General features: G+C 49.4%; 1 protein-coding gene across 8 annotated transcripts in view; it reads right to left on the reverse strand.

Moving 5' to 3' along the window:
* Nucleotides 1-4,540: 4,540 nt before the first annotated feature.
* Nucleotides 4,541-22,349, reverse strand: part of LOC106601133 (SRC kinase signaling inhibitor 1) — a 44,384-nt gene continuing 26,575 nt past the window's right edge. For 7 of the 8 annotated variants that reach the window (XM_045715029.1, XM_045715032.1, XM_045715031.1 and 4 more), the window contains 11 exons: nucleotides 18,403-18,578; nucleotides 17,523-17,653; nucleotides 15,799-15,946; nucleotides 14,946-15,264; nucleotides 14,251-14,527; nucleotides 13,907-14,055; nucleotides 13,671-13,820; nucleotides 12,153-12,224; nucleotides 10,903-12,024; nucleotides 9,082-9,213; nucleotides 4,541-4,991 (listed from right to left, as the gene is read on the reverse strand). In XM_045715029.1, the coding sequence (XP_045570985.1) occupies nucleotides 4,989-4,991; nucleotides 9,082-9,213; nucleotides 10,903-12,024; nucleotides 12,153-12,224; nucleotides 13,671-13,820; nucleotides 13,907-14,055; nucleotides 14,251-14,527; nucleotides 14,946-15,264; nucleotides 15,799-15,946; nucleotides 17,523-17,653; nucleotides 18,403-18,578 (2,679 nt within the window). In that variant the 3' untranslated portion in view covers nucleotides 4,541-4,988. The remainder of the gene's footprint in view (nucleotides 4,992-9,081; nucleotides 9,214-10,902; nucleotides 12,025-12,152; nucleotides 12,225-13,670; nucleotides 13,821-13,906; nucleotides 14,056-14,250; nucleotides 14,528-14,945; nucleotides 15,265-15,798; nucleotides 15,947-17,522; nucleotides 17,654-18,402; nucleotides 18,579-22,349) is intronic. The other variant, XM_045715035.1, reaches the window with a different exon arrangement.

The raw sequence follows: 22,349 nt of genomic DNA on the forward strand, positions 1-22,349 counted from the left end.
CAATCAGAGCAGCAAGGTCATGTTGCATCATCAGGTAAACGCCCACTTCACAGTATTGTCCTCATCCCCACCTCTCTCTCTCTCTCTCTCTCTCTCGCTGACTCCCACCAGACTTCTCTCTAACATCACTGGAATCAGCCATGGGTGAAGAACACATCAGTCAGGTATAGGGAGCGCTATGTAATGTAATACAAAGACTAGGACAGAGACTAGAAGAGGACTAAGTAAACCAACAGAAGTTCCAAAGAAAAGGCACCCCCCTAAGAACAGGTCTAGGAACAGCTCCCCTTACCTCAAAATGAGTGTTAGCTAGTGGAGGCCTGGGAGCAGACATTGTACAGGACCTGTTAAAAAGAGTGCTAATAAAAATATCCTAGAATTAAAAATGAGCTCCACTGTATATTACATACCTGTCCTGTCTTCTATACAGATAAATATTTTCAAATCAATATAAAAATGTTCTGCTTATGAATAAATAATTTGCTAATGTGAAATACATTATTTCTCTCGAAGAATTGAAAAGGAAAGTCTGTACAAAATGCCTACTCATATAAATCCCCAAAAGAGGATGATTTAAATTGTACATTATAATAATTTAATCCAGACCTATGTGTCACACTTTCTTCACAATTATATTAATATCATACACAAACATCTTAACGAAGATATATTTATATATGTATAATTATTTTACTTTTCATTTCAAGTTTGCATGAACTATCTCTCTGATTGCCAGGGGCTTTCACTACGAGTGTCTCCACTCTCCACCCTCCTCTCCTCATCCCCACTACCAATAAACCCCTCCAAGACTCAGCCATATTGAAATCTCCTGTCCAGTAACACCAGTGCTATGGTGATTCAAAAAAGCATTGTCCCGCAGTCTTGGGGTTCTCATCTTGGACTTTCCTGTGTAAAAGCAGCGAAGTGTGAATACCTCCCTTCCTCCTCATCACCCTGCCAGATGTAAAAGCAGCGCTGGGAGTTATGGATTTGAGTGTGGAGCTGAATTAGTAAGTGAATTTCTTTCATTTGGCTTCACTTCATAAAACCCAGGGCTTGAGTCCTGCATTGCTACAGTGCAGCCAGTGTGAGGCTTAACTAACTCGCTGTGCCGTGAGCTTGCCGTTTTCTCACTGACAGAACAGAGGGTGTGCTTATTGCAATGCCACGGCCACATTCTGACACACACTGGTGTGTGTGTGTGTGTGTGTGTGTGTGTGTGTGTGTGTGTGTGTGTGTGTGTGTGTGTGTGTGTGTGTGTGTGTGTGTGTGTGTGTGTGTGTGTGTGTGTGTGTGTGTGTACCCCTTTGTTCTGATCTTTACAGCAATGTGTTGTCAGAGCCACTGATCTGATTTGGGCCATCATACCAAGGTTCCTCGGCCTGTAGAAACACAAACGGGCACATGAGCTGTACTGCTATAAGCCTACAAGAACAGTATCTTTGGTGGGTCTCCAATGAAACCAAAGTTCCAGAGGGTTCATGCAGATAGGTCCACTCTGTGCTCTCATGGGGAAATTGCAACATCGATCATTTTGTGCAATTATAACAGTACCATGGCAGTCAGACATGCAGGTCCAGTGGGAACCTCTTCCAAGAAGGGTTTGATTCATAGACACATCTCCCCCAAAGGACAGCACAGATAGCAAGTTGCAAAAATAATAGCCTTCTTAAATTCAAAAGGGTGTCAAACAGTGACGTCCAGATAAACCTGTCTTACCAGCCCTTTTACACGTCATGAACCCAGTAGATAAGAGTTAAAGCACTTTGTTATTACACTAGCCTTCAAACATGAAACCCACAACCAATCTCCCCAACTCAAGCTGTCTGCACTTGTCACCGGCCTCTTTCACAAGCAATTGTTTTCATCTCAATGCCACAAAGAATCGATTTCACGCACTTGTCTACCGAACAATTGAAGAATGAACTAGGACTACACACAGCCATAACCCCCTAGGTCGCCTTGGTGACGCATCACAGGAGAACGAGAGCTTCAGAGTGTTTGCTGGCGTAAGATTAACAGCAGAGAAACCACCGACACGTCTTTGATGAAAGTGTGTTTCTATCCTTATAACACTTCCAAGCTCCTAAGTCAGCTTTGAGGAATGGAGCCAGTGATCTGCGTAAGCACTCCAGTTGAAGGGGAGAACACTCATATGCCCTGGAGCTGCCTTCGTACATTAACCAAATTATTCTCCATAACACATATCACAGAACAAAAGCAGCCATTTCCAGTGGCAACCTTACTACTGCGCAACCAACAGCTGTGGGCTAAGCCCGCTTCTGTGTCGGGGGAGGTCCAGATAAACTCATTCTGGGTTTTATCTAGAGCAAATACTGAGAATACACACAGGCCAAAATGAAACTCATTGTGCCGCATGTCTTGTAAATAATCAGCTAAATAATAAATCAGCTGGTCCACATCTCTGGTCCCTTTCAGAAGAGAATTCATTTGTGCCCTTGTTTCTCTCTCTCGAACATTCTGTTCCTTTTAACCATTCAAATCGAATATTTCCTAAAGGACTGCATTATCAAACCGGTGTGGGTTAATTCATGATCAGTGGTTCTACAGTCATGAAATAAAGAAATGGGCAATCTAGTCAACCGTTTTGACTCAAAACATCTGGAGACTGTGCTTTTCATAAACAGTTTGGTGGATCTCCGTCTGACTGGCGTGTCAGAGCCTGTGCGTGCATCTACTGCTGTATGCCTGTGCCTGGTCACATGAGCGTGTGTTGAGTTCAGAGTGTAATCACTGCAGCAGGGAACACCAGTCCAAGGCAAAACCCGTCAACTATGGATACGTCCTGATTGTCGTGCAACATTCATGTCTACACATTCGACATTCTTTAACGATCAATTTCAATGTTTACATATATTTTTGTTTTTATTTTTTCCCTTCTTCACGTACCAGCTCAGTCATTAATAACTGATCTACTGTAATGTCACATTACTGTTCCTATAATGTGCTATTGTGGTGAATATAATTGTGCGCAGACTCTCAAACCAGAGGACTTCAACAAAAGCAGCTCCCTGGCCTTTTCTTCCATTGCCAAACTGCTGTGCTAATAGTGGGGCCATAGAGAACGAGGGTAAGAATGGAATCAGATGCCGGAGAGAAGAAGCCTTAAGCCACTCCAGGGATGTAGCATTAGATAAACAGTGGAATGTACAGTCACATTGAATGGGAGCCGTTTCATTCATGTAAACTCTTTACAAAACAGGGACAACTATAGCACCAGTTTAGACTTCTACACAGGTGATGCAATAAGTCTGAAATAAAGAAACGAAGAAACAGAAAACTGTCTCAGAATGGAAACCAACACCTTGGTTGAGCTTTGTTTTTCTCTACAGATTCACATTGTGCCAGGTGATGGAATAAGACTGCTATAGCTCTGAACACACACGACTACTGTACTGAACTCGTTGAATATTGCAACTCTACTCTGTATAATATAAGTCACAGTCTAGATATCACATCTACTCCACTAAGGTTCCATCCAGTAAGATTTGGCAAATGGTGCGATGATAAACTGAGGGTTCATAAAGTACTGGCACTGTTTTTCTGTCCACCCAGACCAGATCAGACCGGACCAGACTAGACTAGGCCGGATCAAACCAGACCAGACAAGGCAGTGGGAGGGAGAGGAGGCCGAGGCCCATCTTTGAGCTCTCTCTCTGGGGGTCTGGGGAACTGTCAGTACTACTGAGTGGGAGAGCCAGAGAGGAACCACCATCAACTCTGGTACTGTATAATTATAGATATGTGAAGATTCTGGCTGCTGGACTGAGACCAAGGGCAGCAAAGTGACACTCAGAAAGTCAACTCTGGGGAACTCCCCACTGATGTTTTGCTGCATGTGACTCTTGGCATTGAGGGCTAGGATAGAGGGTGGGGCTAGTATATTTGTTTTCCTCTTCATTTTTTGCATGTGATGGTGCTTTGATTGCGCTCCTCCTCTTCCTCCTCCTCCTCCTCCTCTCATCCATCCTCTTGTACTTCACTGTGAGTTGCTAGGAGAGACAGGCTTGGGCAGGGTCTTGCTGCCACGCTCCTTGTAGCTGTTGGAGCCAGAGTACTGCAGGCTGCGGCTGCTGGGGTTGAGCCCCACGGGGGAGAGGTTGAGAGAGGTCAGGGGGGTCGGGGAGGAGGGCGAGGAGGAGGGGGTGGAGGTGGTGGAGGTGGGGGAGGTGGAGGAGGAGGAAGAGGAGGTGGTGGTTGAGGTGGTGGTGGAGTTGGAGGAGCGGCCGTTGGGCAGGGGCAGGGAGGAGGCGCGCTGCTGCTCGCGGAGGAGGCGGTGTTGGCGGAAGGTGGAGGAGAGGAGCAGGGCCTCGGCGCTCAGGCTGGAGGCTGACAGGCTGGCCAGCAGGGCTTTGGCCTGGCTGGAGGAGGCTGTCAGGGAAGACAGCGCCCCCTCCTGGGGATACTTCCTCAGACCCGGGGCGAACACAGTTGAGGCCGAACTGGAGGAGGACAGGCGGCCGGAGAAACTGGCAGCTTTGGTGCCTGACAGGAGGGGCTCAATACTGCTGCTGCTGTTCCCATGGGCCTATGGGTCAGACCCAGGGACAGACCAGGAAGAGGAGGAACAGGAGGAGGAACATGGAGAATTGGGGAAAATCGGAAAGGTTTCAGGGGGGAAAAGAGAAAATGAAAAAAGAGAGTACAGTCATATAGTTGGTAGTGGTCCCCGACAGCACCCTTCCATTCACACAGACATGCCCACACACAAACATACAGAACACACACACCAAGGGGAGGGTGGTAGATATCTTGTGCATTGTGGGGTCAATGTAGGACATGAGAGGGTACAGGAGTCAGAGACTGCTAATACCCATGTTAAGCCAACAGAGGGGAGGGGGGCTAAAGGGCGTGGACTAGGAGTAGAAGGGGATGGGGTGGGGGTCAGATGCAGCTCTGTAGTCAGGTGGTTGGTGCTGAGGAGGAGTCTGGAGAGGACAGGCACGGGGCACAGGCTGGTCCCTCACTCACTGTGCAGGGTCAGAGGTCACAGAGGCGCAGGTGGAGGGGCGGGCCGGGTGGTACAGGATGGCCCGGGAGGATCACACAGGTGACAGGGTGGTGGGTGAGGTGGTGGTGGCGCCCCAGGAACAGGTGGTGTTGAGAGGCACAGGCAGGGTGGGGTGAGGGACGAGGGGTGAGAGGTGAGGGAGGAGGGGTGAGATGAGAACAAGAGACAAACACAGGAAATTCAGGTTAGTATCAGCTAATGTTGATGCTAGCCAAGAGTGCCAAATATACACAATGAGACAATACATATTTTTTTTTTGTATTATGACACCAACAGTCTGAAGTGAAAATGTAACAGAAGTGTACAGGGGTTACACTGCTGTTGTCCGTTACTGTTTTGACAGTTTTTTTAATGGACGTCCTAGTCATTAAAAATGCAAAACACATTAAATGAACAGCATCACGCATATTCCCCTTTGTGTGATGCTGGAGTACACCAGTAGATGGCGCTGTGTTGGCAGTGAGACATTGCGGCAACGCTGTACACATTATACTGTATAGGGGGTGTATTCTCTGTAAATGCAGTCTGCCAGCATTCAGTCTCTCTCATAGAGGAAGGCTGGAGGAAAGTGGCAGTGCCAGGGCATGGGCAGAAGACGCTAACAGAGCTATGCCAGAGCACGAGTGTGTGAGGGTCCCCTACTCTGTGATCAGTCCTACATCAGGGCCACTGGCTGATGACACCTGTCTAGACATCTGTGCTTGTGGCTGGGGGATGAGAGGTGTAACCTGAAGGAAGAGTCTGATGTAACTGTCCCAACTCTGTATCATCAGTCAGACAGACACTGGGAGAGAGCAATACCAGGTTTTATATCAAAGGTCATCGCTTATTTAGAGGTGACTTTGATTAAATCCAGGATTGCAAATCATTTGCTCTTGAATAACTCTTGTACATAAATATGTCAAAAGTTCTCTTCCACAATGTTCCGAATAAAGGCAACCCACTATTTCTGAGAGGTTTCTACTCTGCCCTGCATGTTGAGTGGTTGGAGGGTGTTAGTGTGGAGAGAGAGGGGATTTGGTCTGTGTGATTGGTTGGACAGCAGGTGCGTGTTGTGTGGCCTGTGAGGCTTTAACCTACTCTGTTGGCTGGTGCTCCAGTAACTCTGGTGCTGCTGTCTGCCCCCAGGGAGAGGGGCTGTTCCTTCTGCCTGAGGACACCCTCTCTCTCTCCTCTCTCTCAAGCCTGGCTACCGCAACATTTATTCCGCTCTGTTAGTGCTGTAAGATAGCCTCCTCTCATCTCCGGAAGCTCAGAGCTGCCTGCCAAAAGACTGTGTCGTGGGACTGGCCTTTATTAACCCCCCCCCCCCCCCCCACACTAGCCTGCTTCACAGCCAGAAGTAATAAGAAGCGAAATGGGAAATGGAAATCGAGGATTGTGGTATGAAAAGGATTCACATTGTCATGGCCTCCTTGATCTGCACCAAGGCCAACGAACCGAAATGGTGGCTTTGAACTGTCTGTTCTTATAACAGCTCAGTGATTAAAAAAATCCTCTCATGCCTAGATGGCTCTGACGTCTCCTGGTACTGTAGCAGTGCCTAATAACAAGCGCCGGCACAACGGCACTGAGTATCATCTCACAATGCACTGTTCAGTCTCCCACACACACACACACACACACACACACACACACACACACACACACACACACACACACACACACACACACACACACACACACACACACACACACAGTACAGACAGATAGCACAAATATCAATGCTTTCGCACCACCGATAACGTCAATTCATAACACCACTGAGGATATAAACAGAAAAGAGACAAACAGAGAAAAGATAGGAAGTTGAAAGGAAAGAGTGATGACCAGAGAGAGAGAGGGTCAATGTAAGAGTTTGGGGTCAGGGGTCATCTCTGGGGAAAAGAGATCTCTTTACCTTCAGCTGTGGCTCCAGTAGAAAGGACACCCATGGTGGGCATGTCTGGGTGGGTGTGAGTCAAAACAACAGCATCAGTAGGGAGTGGGGCTACTAACTTACAACTCTATGGGAGTGGGGCTACTAACTTACAACTCTATGGGAGTGGGGCTACTAACTTACAACTCTATGGGAGTGGGGAAACTAACTTACAACTCTATGGGAGTGGGGAAACTAACTTACAACTCTATGGGAGTGGGGAAACTAACTTACAACTCTATGGGAGTGGGGAAACTAACAACTCTATGGGAGTGGGGCTACTAACTTACAACTCTATGGGAGTGGGGCTACTAACTTACAACTCTATGGGAGTGGGGCTACTAACTTACAACTCTATGGGAGTGGGGAAACTAACAACTCTATGGGAGTGGGGAAACTAACAACTCTATGGGAGTGGGGAAACTAACTTACATCTCTGTGGGAGTGGGGCTACTAACTTACATCTCTGTTGGAGTGGGGAAACTAGGGGGGCACCTTAAAGCTCTATGGGTCAGCTAATATGGTGGGTGGATGGGCACCTGGCTGGCACAGTACCCTGGGCAGTATAGTATCGATAGGCATCTGACAGTGAGAGAAGACAGACATCCATGGCATGTTATGCCAATACAAACAGCCTGCTGTCAGTTATTGAGTAGTGGGGAGATTGACTTCTGCGATTGAAGTCATATGTTGATTCAAAATGCTCTGAAATGGGTTTAGAAATGTCTTTGTTACTGTTGTTGTTAGCGCTGTCTTAACTTCTGGTTTGGTGCCGACTCTGAGAGATTGTTTTGAGTGTCTTTCCTTTGGGCGAGGGGATAGTGTTTTCACACAGCCTATTTTCAGTGTAATTGTTTGCCACAGTCTGTGGACAAAGGGAGCACGCTGAGAACCTGTGTCCTCATACTGAAATAATGGGATTCATTTTCCTCTCAGTGGGCTAGAAGGAGGCCACTCCACCCTACAGCTTTCCAAAAACAGGGAAGAAGAGTGAGGGAACAAGAGACACATGGGGAGAGAGAGAAAGATAGAGGTGGGAAAAGAGAGACACAGGGGGAGAGAGAGAAAGAGCGAGGTGGGAAAAGAGAGACACAGGGGGAGAGAGAGAAAGAGCGAGGTGGGAAAAGAGAGACAGCAAAATTGAGAGAACAAGAAATAATAGGGAGGAAAAAGATTGTGCAGTAAGGAAGGAGTGAGTGAATAAAATGGAGGAAGAGAGAGAAAGCAGAGACAGCTGAAGGGAGCACACTGGGGGGAAGCACTGTGCTCTTCATACTGAATAATCAGTGATTGCACTGACACAACTGGGTACTGATTAGCCTCAGCCTACATTGGGAGACAAGGGAATTAGAGATTCCTCCCATGCTTACCTATATAGCTACTAGTCAGCCCAGTCTCGTAACACACTCTCTCTATATATTATATATACATGTATCTCTCTCTGTCTCTCCCTACATCTCCACCCCCCCTCTCTCTCTATTCAATTCAAATGGCTTCTCTCTCTCTCTCTCTCTCTCTCTCTCTCTCTCTCTCTCTCTCTCTCTCTCTCTCTCTCTCCAATTCAATTCAATTCAAATGGCTTTATTGCGCTCTCTCTCTTCCCCCCCTCTCTTGATTCACATGAATGGCTCCCTCTCTGAATTCCCAATCAAAGTATTTTTAGTGTGGAGAAGGGGTTTAGGTGCACTTCAGTGCTCCGGTATTTTTCAAATAACATTGACATTAAAGCTTATTTCATTGACATGACTCCTGCCAATACTAGAGAAGAAAGTTCTCTCTCAGGTTGACTTTGTTCTGACATGCCTGAACAGTTCCATTTCCCCGTCTCCCCTGGCCCCCACTTGCATCTCCCAACTTATAACCCAACATCCTTCAAAACCTTCAGGTGCCCTCGTGCACAACACTATCTATTCCATAGACTATCTATATCCCCTTTATCAAACAGGACCCTAGTAGTACTATTGGCTCTGGCTAATCCATCGACGGTCTATGGATTAAGAAGTCACACCAAGATATGGAGCTACACTAATACAACAGTGGAATAGGCTACCTTGTGCAGAAGGTGGAGGTGTGGGGTCAGTTAGGGAGGGGCAGTCAGTAGTAGATGATCAGTCTCACTAGAATACAGTACCTGCTGCTGGCCCTTGAGGAAGTCTTCCCTCTTGCCAGTTTTGGTCTTCTCTGTGCTGCTCTGCTGCAGGTGCTTCAGTCTGGAGGCAGCCGAGGAGTGGACTTTACCCACAGCTGAAGAGCTGTTGCCTCCCTGGAGAAGGAGACAAGGAGAGGAGAAGAGGGGAGAGATGTGAGTATTAGTGTCACAGAGCACGAACAGATTTACATTTCATTCTTTTTAATCAGACATATACCAACTTAATAGAAGCTCTCACCCAGAATGCCCACCGGCTGCTGAAAGCCCTAAGATCAGGGTGCTCACTATGGCCTCGCTGAAATAACTCCCTACTATCCGCCCCACTGACTTTCAATATATCATTACACGCTGGCTGCAGAAGATCTGACAAACAGGTGAATATGGAAATGAAAAATTCAAAGTGGTGTTGCGTAGCATGGCTGCACCAGGGACTCCATCATATGATGTCGTCGGCTCAACCATTTTCTCTGCCTCTAATATGCAAAAAGCAAATACGCACTCAGTCACTCCAACACATATCCTATCTACTCCCCAACCTCCTCCACACACGCACATCGGCTAAGAGGAAAGGCAGTGCATATGATTACAGGAGACGGAGTGCTCAGTATGGTATGCTAATATGAATCATTCAGGGGTAGAGTAGGGAACCTGGATGAAGCATCTGATTGGCCTCATGAGACCCAGTTAAAGGCAGTGGTGGTTACAGTACTAAGGGTGATGCAACAAGGCGTGAAAACGCTGCAACTCCACACCAACCCCACGTCAAGCCCACGGGACCTGTTTCTCCAGCTGAACGGCCGAGAGGAGAAATGGTCCCTGACAGCCAGCCCCACTGTAGCTTGGCACTCCACTGCAGTTGGACTGAGTAACAGTCTATCTACACACTGAGACAACATGGTGGTCCATGCTACACTCTACCTCTTCACCTGTCTGTCTCTAACTCTCTACCTATCAGCATTACTCAACCATGTATTTCATTTTGGGAGCTTTACAAGGAGCGTTGACCTAAAGGTGACAAACTCCGACTCCCAGCATGCAATGAGCCCTCCGAGGTCTGGTCCGCCCTATGCTAATGATTTACTATGGGATAATGAAAACAACAGTGTGTGTCTGTATTCAGTTTCAGACCAATTTGTAAACAAGTCTCAACATTTCGTTTGTCGATAAGCCGAAAGAAAGTTCAAGGTAAAGCTATAATAGTTGAGGATGCAGGTAACTGGTAATTGATTATAGAGACGAGAGAAGCAGCAGAGGACAAAGAGAAGACAAGACAAAGACGTGAAGAGAGGGGGGGAAATAAAGAGGGGAGAGAAAGAGAAATGACAGTTTATTGCAGCAGAGACCGGACTCGCCCTGGTTTACAGAGTAGAAACAGAAGATCAATGAAAAGACAATGAACAACCCGTCTCCAAGGGGACAGTAGCCCCATAACTAATCACAGTACAGAGAAGGAGAGCATCTGCTGCAGGCCCCTTGGAGTTGAAGATTTAAGATTTAAAACATTCTGTTTGGACTGCCAAAATCTACCCGTTTTCACAGGGAGCAGACAACAGATTACTTGTATGTGGGAATTGGCAGGTTGAGAGGTTCAATGGAGGTGTGAGGTATAACTCCATGTGAGGTTGGTATGTTATGTGCAGTCAGATTCCCTCTGAAGTCAATAGGAGGAAGACAAGATGAAGCTTCAGCTTCAGCAGAAACAGCAACCCCAACACTTAAAGCCAAAAAGACAGAAGAGGATAGAGAGAAGTGAGTGCATGCCCTCTAAAGAGCAGAGTCTATGCAGGGGTGCATGTTATAGACCTTGGTCATCGTGGCAGGAGTGTAGGAGGGTTTGGGCTTGGGCTTGGGTGGGACTGGGGGCTTCTTGGTCTCTGAGGTGCTGGTGCCAGGCATCTGGGCTGGGTCTGGACCGTCTGACAAGGCAGTGTCAGTGGGGAGTGTGCGTGGGAAGATATGCACTGTGGTGGGGTGGCCACTGAGCTCCAGCAGGGTGTTCTCCAGCTCGCGGATGGTTTCATCCAGGCTGTCCAGCCTGCTGTAGGTGCTGCTCCTAATGTCCTCTCCTTGCTTCCAGGGGTTCAGTCCCTGTTCTTCCCTGGCCTGGCTCTCCTCACAACCTGCAGACCCTTTGGGTTTCACTGCTGCTTCTGCAGAGTCCTGACTGGGCTCCGGAAGGGTGGCTAGAATGCTCTTTGTTCCAGTGCTGTGATGGAGTGTCAGGTTCCTGGCCCCTGTCTCCACCCCTCTCCTCAGAGCCTCTCTCAAAGAGTCCTGCTGCTCAGGGGAGAGAGTTATCCTGGAACCCAGGGTACTGGGGCTGCTGCTCAGGCTGCTGTGAGAAGATCCTGCTCTGGGCTTGGGGACCACCTTGGATGACCCTGTGTCCTCCTCCCTGCCCAGCAGTAACTGCAGCTTCCTGTAGGCCTCTCTGACCGTCACAGTCTCCCTGAAGAGTACCAGTAGTGGAGCCCCACACAGACGGGTTTCAGTGCTTCCCTCTGAAGGCTGAGGTGGGATGGTGAGTGTCTGTAGAGCCTCTCCCCAGGTCCTGCTGAGCTTCTGGGTCTCCGAGGGTGACATCACCATCACCTCCACCTCAGTCAGTGCCAAGGACAGCTCTTCTCTCTCCTCTCTCTCTTCCTCCTTCTCAAAGGACTCCAGGATTCTCAGCTCCCCCCGCCGAGAGGGCTTCCTCTGGGGCTGGCTGATGGGATCCTTCCCCGTAGAGACCTCCTGGATCTGGGGGACTGTCTGGGGAGGAGCAGTCTGGCTCTGGGACTGGTCCACTGTTGGGGACATCTGATGGTCCTGTGTCAAGTCTCTGACAAAGCCTTCAGAGGGAGAGAGTGAAACTGACATGCACTCTGTCAGCACAATCCGGGGGACAGGAGAGGAGGGACCAGGAAGGGCCATGCTCTGTGCCTGTTAAACAAAATGGGTGAATAGAAGTAATATTTCAATATATATTCAATAAGATAAAATAGAATTGTTTTCTAAACAGTGTAATGGTAATTGACTGGTTACAGAATACTTCTCATTAGGGCACTAACCTGTGATTGTGATGCCAGTATGCTGCCCTGCTTCCACTGTAGGCCAGAGCAGTCCAACGATGCTCTAGACAGCTGGTAGACACAGTGTAGAGTTTCACAACTGTTCATACACACACACACACACACACACACACACACACACACACACACACACACACACACACACACACACACACACACACACACACACACACACACACACACACACACACACACACACACATCCATGCACTTCAGAGCACTGCAACCAACACAGACAGTGACTAGTCACAGGAGTGTTTGTGTGTAAGGAAGAGTGATCACTCCATCAGGGAGTGAGTGTGTGTTGGTATAGGGTGTGTGTGTCGTCTGGAGACAGTGTGTTTAGGGGTGTGTTCTGGTAGTGTAGAACAAGGGGAGTGCTGGACCAAAGGGCTACATTTAAAACAATAGCACAAACTCCTTTACTTTCCCTACAGCACCAAGCAGAATAGGGTCAGTGTACAGTCTGTGTGCTGGTGACCAGCTGCTGTGTTTGACAGGAGACCCTGTGGAGAGCACTCTGCAGGTAGAGATAAAAGGTGAGGATGGGACTGTGTACTCTGGGAGGGGTGTAGAGATCAGGGATGGAGCATGGGAGTGTGTATTTGAGGGAGGGGGTAGAGTGGTGGAAGTGTTAGTTCGAGGAGGAAGGAGGGCGAGGAGGAAGGTGAGGGCAGTCTCAGGAAGTAGCAGTCCACACAAGCCCTCGCGAGGTCAGGGAGGGCGTTACCTTGGTGCCCGGGGCCCCTGGGGGCCATAGGTCAAGGCTGGAGGGGGGCACGCTGGTCCTGCTGCGGGGGGCACTGGGCAGGGACAGGGGAGGGGGGTGGCTGAGCCTGAGGGGGGCTCTCTGAAACAGCTGGCCAGGGGAAATTAGGAAGGAGGGGAGGGGAGAGTTGAAATAATGTAAATAATGGTTAAATTAGGATAAGTTATCCATAATATCAAGATCAATTATTATAACGGGTCTATCAAAAATTATAGTAAAAAAAAAAATCTGTCCAATTTATTGTTTCACTAAGTGGCCAGCAGGGCATCAGAAAGACAAACACACAACTCAACGCTTCATTTGGGTCCACGTGGCCAGGCTGGGTTGGCCTGTGAGCTCTGGGTGACACGCTGTGTGTGTGTGACTAAGCTGTGGGATCAGCAGTAATCTGGGCCCACAGTGAATGGACTCTCTGTCTCAGTGAGGACGCCTGGGGTGGAGGACATATGGCACCTGCTGCTTTGACCTGACCATCCTCTCTAACACACCAAGTAGCCAGCTAATGAGGCCTACAACGGTCGTGAGTTTGTGTGTATGTGTGTGTGTGAGTGTGTGTGTAGCTACAAGCTCTAGGCAAAATTAGGGAAGCAGAGGAAGTGTCGTTTTTCAGTAACATTTCCCATTCCGTCCACCCTTACCTAAAATCCTTCAGGGACCACTTCTACTTCTACTATATAAACTCTGCAAACACTATTAATCCACTATTTCTGAAGCTGTTATACCAGTACCTCCAGTTCAGCAGCGATCTTGTCCTCCTTTCCCTCTTCCTTGTCTCCAGAGGCGATGGTGGGAGGGGTGGACGCAGGACGCGGGTTTTCAGACACTGTCCGTCGCAGCTTCACATGGGGCTTCTGTGCTTCTGCCTCCTCCGCCTCCGACTTTTACACACATACATAGTGGAGATCAGAAACTAGGCGGGAGGTGCGTGTGTGTGAATATACATCCATGCCTCATGCTCTGTCACCTTCATGCTCTTGCCGGGGATAAGGGTCTCTCCGCTGCGGGTGATCAGGCCAGCCGGGGATGATGGGAAGCTGCGTCGAGGTGGCGGGGGAGGGGGCGACTTCGAGGGCTTCTCTGTACGATAGCGAGTCACTGTCAGCTGCTCTGCATCTGTGGCAGGCAGGGGAGTACCATGGGCACCAGTTAGAGAACCGGACACAGTACATTCATACTGGCACCACAGCCGACACTGACACATTCATGAGCTGAGTATGTGACAAAACACTGCTGCCCATTAGTACATCAAACCCCCCAACGCTCTACTGTTACCTCTGTTGGGTGAGGAGAGGTCTGATGTATCCTTACCAGAACCACGTCTGGAGCCAGGCTCCTTCCCCGAGAGCTTGTGTGTGGCGTGCTGGGGCTTGGTAGGGCGGTGCTCTGGGGTCCCTCCCCCACTCTGTGGGGTCTGAGACTGGGAGGGTGTGTTGGAGGAGGGCTTGTTGATCTGCTTGGCGGCAAAGTCCAGGTCTGGGATGGCCTTCATCAGCTCAGCCTGGGTCTCCTCCAGCAGACGGTTGATGTCTTGAGCACTGTACTGGGTCAGACTGGCCCGCTTCTCCTCCCAGTCCCGCTCTGCTGCCTGGGGAGGGGGAACCATAGAGAGATATAGCACAGTGAGGGATATTGTATACACACTCAGACGCACACACACTCACCACAGGAGGTTGGTGGCACCTTAATTGGGGAGGACGGGATTGTGGTAATGACTGGAGCAGAATCAGTGGAATGGTATAAAATACATCAAACATGTGTCTCCATGTGTTTGATGCCATTCCATTCGCTCCATTCCAGCTCTTATTATGAGCCGTCCTCCCCTCAGCAGTCTCCACTGACATTCACTCACACATGTGCAGACATCCACACTTGTAGGCTCACTCATGCCTACGCACACTCTCCTCCAAAACCTATACATACTGTATCATCATACCAATGCTACACTAGGACAACTACAGATTAAACAGTAGAATTACAGAAGGAGTTACAGAAGGGTTCCTTACCAGTCGAACCTCCACAGACACAGCCTTATCAGCGGCAGCGCGGTTGGCCAGCTCTTCCAGGGCCCGGCCCTTGTGAGGCACAGGGGGATGATTGTCCCTGTGAGGGCCAGAGGAGGGGTGACTGTGTCCATGACCGTGACTGTGACTATGGCTGTGGCTGGAGTGGGGGCTCCAGTTTGACAGGCTACTGCCGCCCCTCAGGTCACTGAGGTTGAGAGGTGGGCTGGTGGGCATGTCAAAGTCAGAACTCTTACGGAAGTCCTCACTGCTGTGCTTAGGGAAGTCCTCCTGCTTCTTCCAGACGCCCTCGTTCACTTCCCTGACAACACAAACACAGCCAATGTCAGGCGATGCCAGTAACGTCTGTATATCAGCCATTATGTGGTCAGTGCTGGTGGGCTGTGGCTAGACAATGCAGGCTCTGAGTTACACATCGTTCATGTACCTGGGATGTTGGATCAGTGTCGATGTTTCACTGATGGTCAGTGTGTGGTGGGCTGTAGCCTACCTGTGGTCAGTGTGTTGGGTCGTACCTGCGCAGGGCGGTCAGTGTGTTGGGTCATACCTGCGCAGGGCGGTCAGTGTGTTGGGTCATACCTGCGCATGGCGGTCAGTGTGTTGGGTCGTACCTGCGCGTGGCGGTCAGTGTGTTGGGTCGTACCTGCGCGTGGCGGTCAGTGTGTTGGGTCGTACCTGCGCATGGCGGTCAGTGTGTTGGGTCGTACCTGCGCATGGCGGTCAGTGTGTTGGGTCATACCTGCGCATGGCGGTCAGTGTGTTGGGTCATACCTGCGCATGGCGGTCAGTGTGTTGGGTCGTACCTGCGCGTGGCGGTCAGTGTGTTGGGTCGTACCTGCGCATGGTGGTCAGTGTGTCAGTGACGCTCTTGCAGCGTTTCAGCAGGGCGTCCAGTCTGTGTGGCTCCTCCTTCAGGAACTTGACAGCCTCCACCTCCACCCTCAACACCACCCGCATCTTACTCTGCAGACTGGGGAACTGGTCTGGAGGGAGACAGGGAGAGAGAGGGGACACTACATCTTACTCTGCAGACTGGGGAACTGGTCTGGAGGGGGACAGGGAGAGAGAGGGGACACTACATCTTACTCTGCAGACTGGGGAACTGGTCTGGAGGGGGACAGGGAGAGAGAGGGGACACTACATCATACTCTGCAGACTGGGGAACTGGTCTGGAGGGGGACAGGGAGAGAGAGGGGACACTACATCTTACTCTGCAGACTGGGGAACTGGTCTGGAGGGGGACAGGGAGAGAGAGGGGACACTACATCTTACTCTGCAGACTGGGGAACTGGTCTGGAGGGAGACAGGGAGAGAGAGGGGACACTACATCTTACTCTGCAGACTGGGGAACTGGTCTGGAGGGGGACAGGGAGAGAGAGGGGACACTACATCTTACTCTGCAGACTGGGGAACTGGTCTGGAGGGGGACAGGGAGAGAGAGGGGACACTACATCTTACTCTGCAGACTGGGGAACTGGTCTGGAGGGAGACAGGGAGAGAGAGGGGACACTACATCTTACTCTGCAGACTGGGGAACTGGTCTGGAGGGGGACAGGGAGAGAGAGGGGACACTACATCTTACTCTGCAGACTGGGGAACTGGTCTGGAGGGGGACAGGGAGAGAGAGGGGACACTACATCTTACTCTGCAGACTGGGGAACTGGTCTGGAGGGGGACAGGGAGAGAGAGGGGACACTACATCTTACTCTGCAGACTGGGGAACTGGTCTGGAGGGGGACAGGGAGAGAGAGGGGACACTACATCATACTCTGCAGACTGGGGAACTGGTCTGGAGGGGGACAGGGAGAGAGAGGGGACACTACATCTTACTCTGCAGACTGGGGAACTGGTCTGGAGGGAGACAGGGAGAGAGAGGGGACACTACATCTTACTCTGCAGACTGGGGAACTGGTCTGGAGGGGGACAGGGAGAGAGAGGGGACACTACATCTTACTCTGCAGACTGGGGAACTGGTCTGGAGGGAGACAGGGAGAGAGAGGGGACACTACATCTTACTCTGCAGACTGGGGAACTGGTCTGGAGGGGGACAGGGCGAGAGAGGGGACACTACATATTCACATCTCAGGAGTTACAACAGGAGTCTGATTCTGAGAGTGGTGATTGTGATGTCTGGATGTTTGAGACTGATGTGTGTCTGTGATTGACTATCTAAGTCAGTGCCTACAGTGTGTCTGTGAGGGATCAGTGTATCAGACCGTGTCAGTGTGTCTGTGAGTGATGAGTGTATCAGACCATGTCAGTGTGTCTGTGAGGGATCAGTGTATCAGACCATGTCAGTGTGTCTGTGAGGGATCAGTGTATCAGACCGTGTCAGTGTGTCTGTGAGTGATCAGTGTATCAGACCGTGTCAGTGTGTCTGTGAGTGATCAGTGTATCAGACCATGTCAGTGTGTCTGTGAGTGATCAGTGTATCAGACCGTGTCAGTGTGTCTGTGAGTGATCAGTGTATCAGACCGTGTCAGTGTGTCTGTGAGTGATCAGTGTATCAGACCATGTCAGTGTGTCTGTGAGTGATCAGTGTATCAGTGAGTGACTTACTCTTGAGCTCTGTGAGTGTCTCTCCTAGTTTCCTCAGAAGCGAGGCCTTCTCCTCCAGCTCCTGAACCGTCACCAGTTTGTGATTGACAGACGAACCCTTCTGGATCTCCTCCACTGACTTCTCCAGGTCACTGGAGAGACAACACAGGAGAGGCGTGTTAACACAAGGTTTTCACAGTTCACATGAAAACGTTCATGTTATGAAGACTGCAATGTTCTGCTGAGAACACTGTGGTGTGTGTGTCGAAGCGAGAGAACCACAAGACCGATGGAGAGACATACAAACAGTCTGGACACACACACACACACACACACACACACACACACACACACACACACACACACACACACACACACACACACACACACACACACACACACACACACACACACACACACACACACACACAAGCTGACGAAGCAAAACCACTAATGAAAATCCAACTTAATGATGTCAAGTAAATCAGCCTGAAGCCATACGGCCAATCAAAATGGTATGAATATTTAAATGAAATAAAATGGCTATTAGCAACGGTTAATAACAAGCCTAGATTAACAGCGATGATCTAACGAGGCAAATGATTCATTCAACAATGTCCACTCATATAAAGTTACACACTCTGCTAAACCAGGCAGTGTCTGGGTACGCATGGGGATTGTTTGTGTTGCCAGTAGGACGGCCTGTATTACTGCCTTAGTACAACCATATTATTATCATAGGACCTCCTTAGAACCTCAATGATCTTAATCACCTACAAATAACAACAATAATAATAATCATGTGAATAGATTTTGTCAATCAGTCAGTCAGTCAGTTAACCAGTCATTCAACAAACTAATCTTAATCAAGGAATGATTCCGTGATCAGGTGAGTACTGACTGGAGCTGCTGGATGATGAACTCCTCCTCGTTGAGGTACTTGAGCCTCTCCTCTTCCACCAGGAGGCGCTGTCGCTGCAGAGGGTCCTCCTGCTTCCTCAGAGCGTCACTCACACGCACGTTCAGCTCCTTCTCCGTTCTTTTCAGCAGCGTCTTCACACTATCCTGGTTCTGGAGCTGCGCACGCACGCACACACACGCACGCACGCACACACACACACACACACACACACACACACACACACACACACACACACACACACACACACACACACACACACACACGCACGCACACACACACAATCACACACAATACTGAATGGTTAAACAAGATTATATTGTGTAACTAATAGTGTTCTAAATGATAGTAGCAGGAATCAGTGTATCCAAATTGTGTAGGTAATAATTACAGGTGTCTGAGGTCATACAGTAGAGAATTCTGCAGATCATTAATGGTACACATCTGCTGCAATACAATAGGCCTCCCTCTGGATTTGGTATCACACACCTAAGGTGGTCCTGCGCAGAGCAGTAAGTAGCTTGTAGAGGTCAAGATAACAAAGGAATCACAGTGACAACATCCTGCTATTAGCATACCATATTATCAGGCAGTTGTGCTATTAGCAACTTTCCTGCAATTGGATCCATTTTTCAACGGAGCTGACAGAATATTTTGCAGTGTGAAAGCTAATTTCCTGCAATTCTACTCTTTGCCATGGCTAATTCTGTGTTCTTATGCTCAAACATTAAAACAAAGTCAATGGGACCCCAATCAGGGCCCCTGAGCATGTGTCCTGCGTGTCCGGTCGGTAATGCAGACATGCAAAAACTACTCCTATATTCATTGTTTGATTATATTGGTTTCATTGCTTTAGCTTTTATTTTTGTGATTTCTAGTTCTAAAATATTATATTATTATAACATATATAGGTAAAAAATATATATATATTCCTTGGTGTGGCGGCAACAATTGCCCAGCGGCGGTGCGCTGCTGCTAAATTAATACATGGGAGACACTGGTGTGTGTCTGTCTGTGAACACTACTGCCCTGCCCTTGACTGCATATGGCCTTGTCTGTCTAATAATGGGGATGCACTGCCTTGTCCATGAGTTTGTACCTCCACGTTGTGTTTGTGTGTGTGTGTGTGTAACAGTATAGCTTCCGTCCCTCTCCTCACCCCTACCTGGGCTCGAACCAGGGACCCTCTGCACACATCGACAACAGCCACCCTCGAAGCATCGTTACCCATCGCTCCACAAAAGCCGCGGCTCTTGCACAGCAAGGGGAACAACTACTTCAAGGTCGCAGAGCGAGTGACGTCACCGATTGAAACGCTATTAGCTCGCACCACTAACTAACTAGCCATTTCACATCAGTTACATGTGCGCGTGTGTGTGAGAGAAAGAGTGTCTGTGTTTGTGTTAACACAGATTGTTCTGTCCTTGAGAGCTTTGTGGGCGTTCTGATGCGCCAGCGCTCCTGTCTGAGCCTGTCACGGTTATCGTCGGTGAAGGAGGACAAAAATGCAGCAGGACTGTGTTTGTTCATTTTGAACATTTATTAAATCAAAATGAACACAAAAACAACAAAACGAACTCAAGATATACCGACAGTCTTCTCAGGCTCATACATGCTAGACAAGAAACAGATTACCTAGACTAAACATAGAATTACATAAACAAGGAACAGTGCCCAAAAACCCCGGAATACATAAATCAAATGCCCTTTTTAGAAAAACCACCACCCCGAACCACATAAACCAAATACCCTCTGCCACGTCCTGACCAAACTACAATAACAATTAATCCTTATACTGGCCAGGACGTGACAGTACCCCCCCCCTAAAGGTGCTAACCCCGGAAGCACCTCAAATTAACAAAAACCCCAAACAACAACAAAAAATCCCCCTAACTAAAGGGAGGGAAGGGAGGGTGGCTGCCGTCAATGACGGCACTGTGCTACACCCCCCCTCCCCAACCCACCTATATCTGGAGGTGGCTCTGGTTCAGGCAGATCCGGGCAGACGACCTACCCCGACAGCTCCGGGTAGACGGGCCACCCGGGCTGACCCGGAAGACAGTCGGGCCACTCTGGCATCGCCGGGCAGTCTGGCATCGCCGGGCAGTCTGGGCAGTCTGGCATCTCCGGGCAGTCTGGCCACTCTGGCAGCTCCGGACAGTCTGGCCACTCTGGCAGCTCCGGGCAGTCTGGCCACTCTGGCAGCTCCGGGCAGTCTGGCCACTCTGGCAGCTCCGGGCAGTCTGGCCACTCTGGCAGCTCCTGACTAGTGGGTGGCTCTGGCGACTCCTCACTGACGGGCGGCTCTGGCGACTCCTCACTGACGGGCGGCTCTGGCGACTCCTCACTGACGGGCGGCTCTGGCGACTCCTCACTGACGGGCGGCTCTGGCGACTCCTCACTGACGGGCGGCTCTGCTGACCCGACGGGCGGCTCTGGCGACTCTTGACTGACGGGCGGCTCTGGCGACTCTTGACTGACGGGCGGCTCTGGCGACTCTTGACTGACGGGCGGCTCTGGCGACTCTTGACTGACGGGCAGTTCTGGCGACGTCGGACTGGGATGACGCACTTGAAGCCTGGTGCGTGGTGCTGGTACTGGACGTATCAGCCTGGGAACACGCACCTCAGAGCTAGTGCGGGGAGCGGGAACAGGACGAGTCAGACTGGGCTGACGAACTGGATGCCTGGTGCGTGGTGCTGGTATTATCTTCACCAGACAGCTAGCATGCACCTCAGGACTATTAATAAACGCTACTCCAGGTGATAACATTAGGACACGCTCTGTAGGGCGAATGTCGTGCCTAAAACACCAACACAGTAGCTCTCTCATCCTTTTCTCCTCCAATTTTCCCATCAACTCCCTTATAGTCTCTGTTTCTCTTTCCTCCACTTTTCCCCTCACTAGCTCTGGTTCCATCCTCGGCTCCGCCGATCTGTCCGTGTGCCCCCCCAAAAAAATATTATTGGGGCTGCCTCTCCGGTTTAAACGCCAGTCGCGTTCCTCGGTAGCGTTCCCGGTCCTCACCGAATTCCCCTTGCTCCTTCCTCTGCTGCTTGGTCCATTTTTGGTGGGAGATTCTGTCACGGTTATCGTCGGTGAAGGAGGACCAAAATGCAGCAGGACTGTGTTTGTTCATTTTGAACATTTATTAAATCAAAATGAACACAAAAACAACAAAACGAACTCAAGATATACCGACAGTCTTCTCAGGCTCATACATGCTAGACAAGAAACAGATTACCTAGACTAAACATAGAATTACATAAACAAGGAACAGTGCCCAAAAACGCCGGAATACATAAATCAAATGCCCTTTTTAGAAAAACCACCACCCCGAACCACATAAACCAAATACCCTCTGCCACGTCCTGACCAAACTACAATAACAATTAATCCTTATACTGGCCAGGACGTGACAGAGCCAACCTGTCTCCCCTGCTAACAGAATGTGATTAGCTGATGATGGAACCCATCATGGTGCTATGTGTGTGTCTGTGCATGTGTGTGTGTGTCTGTGTGCACGTGTGTGTCTCACTCAGAATAAAATAAGGTTCACACACAGACAAAAAACAGCAGGGTTTCCAGTTAGAGAATTGCACTAGTAGGACATCTAAATCCTACTGCAAAGCACTCAACCAAAATTCAATACACATCCAGAACTATGAATGAACTCTGTTATAATTTATGCAATACAACCACTACTGAGATGAAAGCACCTGCTTAGCAAGGGAAGTTAATAATGGATTGCTTTTATGTTCCAGGGAATCAAACTGAACAACAATATAAACAATGTGCTCTGCAGCATTACATCTGATTTGCCCCAATAGAAGCAATTAATTAAAACCCCATTTATTCTGATCCAGCCAGAGCAGTCACAATAAAAACATTTATACTCTCTTTCTGTTTCTTTCTCTGCATTACGCTAC

The sequence above is a fragment of the Salmo salar genome, chromosome ssa03, assembly GCF_905237065.1.
Source record: "Salmo salar chromosome ssa03, Ssal_v3.1, whole genome shotgun sequence".
Lineage (NCBI taxonomy): Eukaryota > Metazoa > Chordata > Actinopteri > Salmoniformes > Salmonidae > Salmo > Salmo salar.